The following is a 4,320-nucleotide window of genomic DNA, read 5'->3' as shown; positions in this document are numbered from 1 at the left end:
TCCCTCAATCTTCAACTCCCTTCAACGCTCATCTGATCATCGAAAGGTACCTCTTTTATTTCTCCTGTTGATACTTGCTGCGTTTTAACCGATTCGCATCATCCATTATCTGTCTGGTGCATACGATGTGGGTTGTTTCCTCTTCTTCTTCTCGTAACTTAGGGCTTCGTCTTCCATCACAATGAACTCCCGTTCGTTCGTTTTCCATTCTTCGTCCACAATCGAGTCGATCTTTGTAACCTTTTGTTCATCCTTTTTCCTCTTTTCCTTTGCAGTTCCCGCGATGGCTCGCACGAAAACCACCGCGAATCCTCCTCCTTCATCACGAAACCCTCTATCCCAAGCGCATAACTTACCACGAGCATCTGGTGCTCCTTCTTCCCAGGCTGAGAGGCCTGCAACCTCTCACCCTAATCCCACTCAGGCAACTCCACCAGTCGCCGGAGGAGCCCCCGTCGCCACACGAGACTACAAAAAGCTTTATCCGTGGGCCACCTCTGCTCTGTTGAAAGAAACCTCTTCCATAAACTCAACGTTGGGCGTGCACCGACTAAGGAAAGGGGACCAATATGATCTTTCATTCCACAAGGAGCATGACAGCAAAATGGCCGTGCTGCCCTGCCACCCGGATGAACCAATCTGCGCTGACGACAAAGCGAGCAACGGCGAGTTGTTCTGCTTTCTCTACGCGACGTTCTTCAAGAAGGTGAAGCTCCGACTTCCCTTCACTCGCTTCGAGAGGGAATTACTAACCGAGCTCGACATCGCCCCCGCCCAGCTTCACCCCAACAGCTGGGCGTTCGTGAGGGCGTTTCAGATCATGTACGCACACCTGGGACTGCCAGCTTCGGTCGACGTTTTCCTCTTCCTCTTTGAAGCCAAGAATCTAGGAGACCGCCTCTGGATTAGCCTGAACGGGATCGCTGGGAGGTCAATCCTCTCCATCTTCCAGCAATCTTACAAAGATTGGAAAGGAAAATTTGTGAAGGTGTGCGCCAACGACCAAGATCCTTCCCTGCTCGACGGCTTCCCCTTGTACTGGGTGCACAAGGGGAACAAAGACGCCAAAGAGAGCTTCAGGAGGCCCAGAAGTCCCGACAACATGGGCGAGCTAGACAAAGATCTATGCCTTTTCTGGAAGAGAGTAGCAGCCGCCAACATCACCTTTCCCACCTCCGCAATAATCTCCTTCGAGTTCCTCGAGGACCAACTCGAAGCTCACATAGGTTAGCACTTACCTCGACATTTAGGTTTTCGTCTTGTGTTGGAATTGATTGCGCATCTCTGTTATCTACTGTTGGGCGTCCTGCTTGTTGCGCACTGGACTTGGTTTTTAATTCATGCACCATTTGTTTGCATCATTCGTACACGTACTCATACATCTTGCTCTTCCTTTTGTGCTTACTTGTATATTTTTACCCTGTGCAGACCTCATGTTGGGCAAAGGCAAATTAGCTGAACTGAGGGCGCTCACCCGAACTCATAAGTTGGCGACGGGTTCCCAAACCGTGCCCAACTCGATGGTGGAGATCGCCGCTGCCCAGGGTAGATCGCCTCCTCAAGGCCCAGCTCCTCCAGAGACATTGCCCGCCCCTCAACGAAAAAAGCTCATCTTAAGGAAACCAAAGAGGAAAACTCCTCAAGTGGTTCAAGAAGATGAAGATGAGGATGATGAGGCGATTGAGGACGGCCTTGTCATCAAAAGGAAAAGGGTGGCACCTTCTTCACCACCCGCTCTCCCAACACCAACACCGCCCTCTCCCCCAGCTCCAACACCGCCGGTCCAAGCAATACCCTTGGCAGCTGCGCTTCCTGCGGTTGAAGGCAACGAGCCCAACTTCATGGAGAACCCTCCTAGTGCCTCCACGCCGTTCGTATCTGCTGGAGAGGTTCCTCCTTCAACCGCCTCAATTGCTGAAGCCGCACCAGGTGGGGACGAAGGCACTCACAACTCACCAATACTTATAACCGAGTCCCCCACTTCACCACCACGCCAGGAAGCCCCCCTTGCTCAACCAATTCAAGAGGGTGGTGGTGAGAGTCAGCACCAGGCTCCTTCAGCACCTCCACCAACAGCAGCTGCAAGCCTTCCCCCCGTGGTCAAAGAAATCTGGGGGCCCTTCACGGCTAAACTTAAAATGATGGCAGAGGACCTTCCCTCAATCATAACAAAGGCTGTGAAGAGCTCCAACAAAAAACTTCAGGACGAGATCTCCACACTCCAGGAGGAGAATCGCCTGATAAGGATCGAGGCGGAAAAGCTGTCTTGCAACCTGATGATGGCGGAGATCGACCACTCAAGGGTGGAGGACGCCATGAATGCTAAGCTGAGGGTTGCACACAAGGAGGCCTCCGATCTACGCCAGAAACTGCACCTCCTAGCTCAAGAGAAAATCGAGCTAGAGAGTAAACTGGTTCCCTACAGGCTCAAGGTGGCCGACTTGGAGGCATCAATAAAAGCGGATGCAGCCAAGGTAGAGAACCTTGAAAAAAGGTCGGCTGATCGGGAGGTTCTCCTCGGAAAGGTCGAGAAGGAGAGGGATGACACCGTGGCTGAGCTCGCCGAAGCTAGAGAGGAAAACAAGAGAATTATTGCAGAGCTGGCCCAGGCGCGGGATGAAGGCAAAAAGGTTGCTGACGACCTTGCTCAGGCTCGTGGGGAAACTGAAGAACTGAAGAAACGAGCTGACGAGCTGAAGCAGCAAGAGGGGCTCAAACAACAAAACGAAGAGCTCGAACTAAGCTCCGCCCAAGTCCTTGTCGCCGGATTCGACGCCGCCCTGGAGCAAGTCGCCTGCCAATACCCCGAGCTCGACCTCTCCATGGTGTCGATTTGTAATGAAGTGGTGGATGGGAAGATCGTGCCTTCTGAAGATTAGCCGCTTCCCTCCATCACTTATTTCCTGAGATTTATCTGCCTATTTCTTCTTGCACAATCTTTATTTGTAATTTTCTTTCCTTTGTGTTTGAACTGGTACAGCTTTTATTATAACTTCTTCCGCCTTTGCACATGGTTTCTCTGTTTTCGTTGCTTTTCCTTGTGGAAACCGCTTAAACAAATTAACTTAGCGATTCTGCGGGCTCAACCGTTTACTCATTGCTTCAAACTCGAGCAAACTATCATTCTTACATCAATTCATCAACTGTTAACTCAAAGTAAAAACTTGAGCAACTCATTAACCTTCAAGCGACGACATTTAGCATAACTTGCAAACTTTAAGGCAATTAACTACTTACTAGGCAACAGGCTTTAACTTAAACTGGTATTACAATACAGTTTACCTGATCTGCCTGGCAAGGTTAGCCTTTACTCCTGTCATCGCCTGGAATTCTTCTGATCGCCCTAGGGTCCCGGCGATGTAAGCTTCCTTTTGCTTTCATAACTGGGCTATTGTTCCCTCATCTGGGGGTAGAGGCGCCTTTCGGATCCTTTTCTACCTCCCTGAGTTTCAGAACAATTAGCCGGATAGCTAGGCGTTCTCTTTGAACCTACCTTAGCTATCCTTTAAACTTCTTCCACCCTCCACACCATACCTGAACTCGTTCGAGACGAGAAGGATTTTATCTTGCCTGAACTCGCTCGACGGCGAGAAGGTCTTTATCTTGCCTGAACTCGCTCGACGGCGAGAAGGTCTTTATCTGGTGCCTCTACTTTGCCCAGGGATCACATCTCCTCTTCCCTGGATGCACTGAGGACTTTTAACTTGTTCTCGTCTGCACTCGCACAAAGTCGAGGAGGACTTTAATCTCTTTCTCGCCTCAGGACGCGCGAGGGCGTTGAGGTCTTTTAAACGTTGCTGGTGCCTCCGATCGCCGAAAGACGATGAGGACTTTTAATCTTTAACTGATGCCGCCAATCGCCGAAAAGCGATGGGGACTTTAAAACTTTTTAGAAAGCATGCAGCATATCTTCAAACTTGCCTTAAATCACATACGAGTGACAAGGTCTTTTTTTTAAAACTTTCGAAACAACAAGCATGCAATCTTAGAAACTTTAAACTTTGAAAACTCTTCTTTATTGGGTGGCCTCATTAAAAACCCTCCTTAGTGAAAAAAGAGTGCCCCCTTCAAACTATTTTAACAGAAAGCTTGCAAATTTCTTCGTACTTGTTTTTACTTACAAAGCTTTAACTGTAATATAACTTGAGGTGTGTGGCGTTCCAAGTGCGAGGAATCGCTCCTCCTTCCAACGTCTCTAAGCGGTAGGTGCCGTTCCCAAGCGCCTCGGTTATTCTGAACGGTCCTGTCCACTTAGGCGATAACTTGTTTTCCATCTCGTACTGGTGGGCCTTCCTCATCACCAGGTCGCCTTCTTTAAAC

General features: G+C 49.6%; 1 protein-coding gene across 1 annotated transcript; it reads left to right on the top strand.

Annotated features, from left to right (window-relative positions):
* The first annotated feature begins 1,520 nt into the window (after positions 1-1,520).
* Positions 1,521-2,879, top strand: LOC137839384 (uncharacterized). The gene has a single exon (XM_068648502.1). The coding sequence runs from the start codon at positions 1,521-1,523 to the stop codon at positions 2,877-2,879; it is 1,359 nt and encodes a 452-aa protein (XP_068504603.1).
* The last annotated feature ends 1,441 nt before the right edge of the window (positions 2,880-4,320 follow it).

This window comes from Phaseolus vulgaris, chromosome 3, assembly GCF_000499845.2.
Source record: "Phaseolus vulgaris cultivar G19833 chromosome 3, P. vulgaris v2.0, whole genome shotgun sequence".
NCBI lineage: Eukaryota > Viridiplantae > Streptophyta > Magnoliopsida > Fabales > Fabaceae > Phaseolus > Phaseolus vulgaris.
This window is presented reverse-complemented; position numbering and strand designations above follow the sequence as displayed.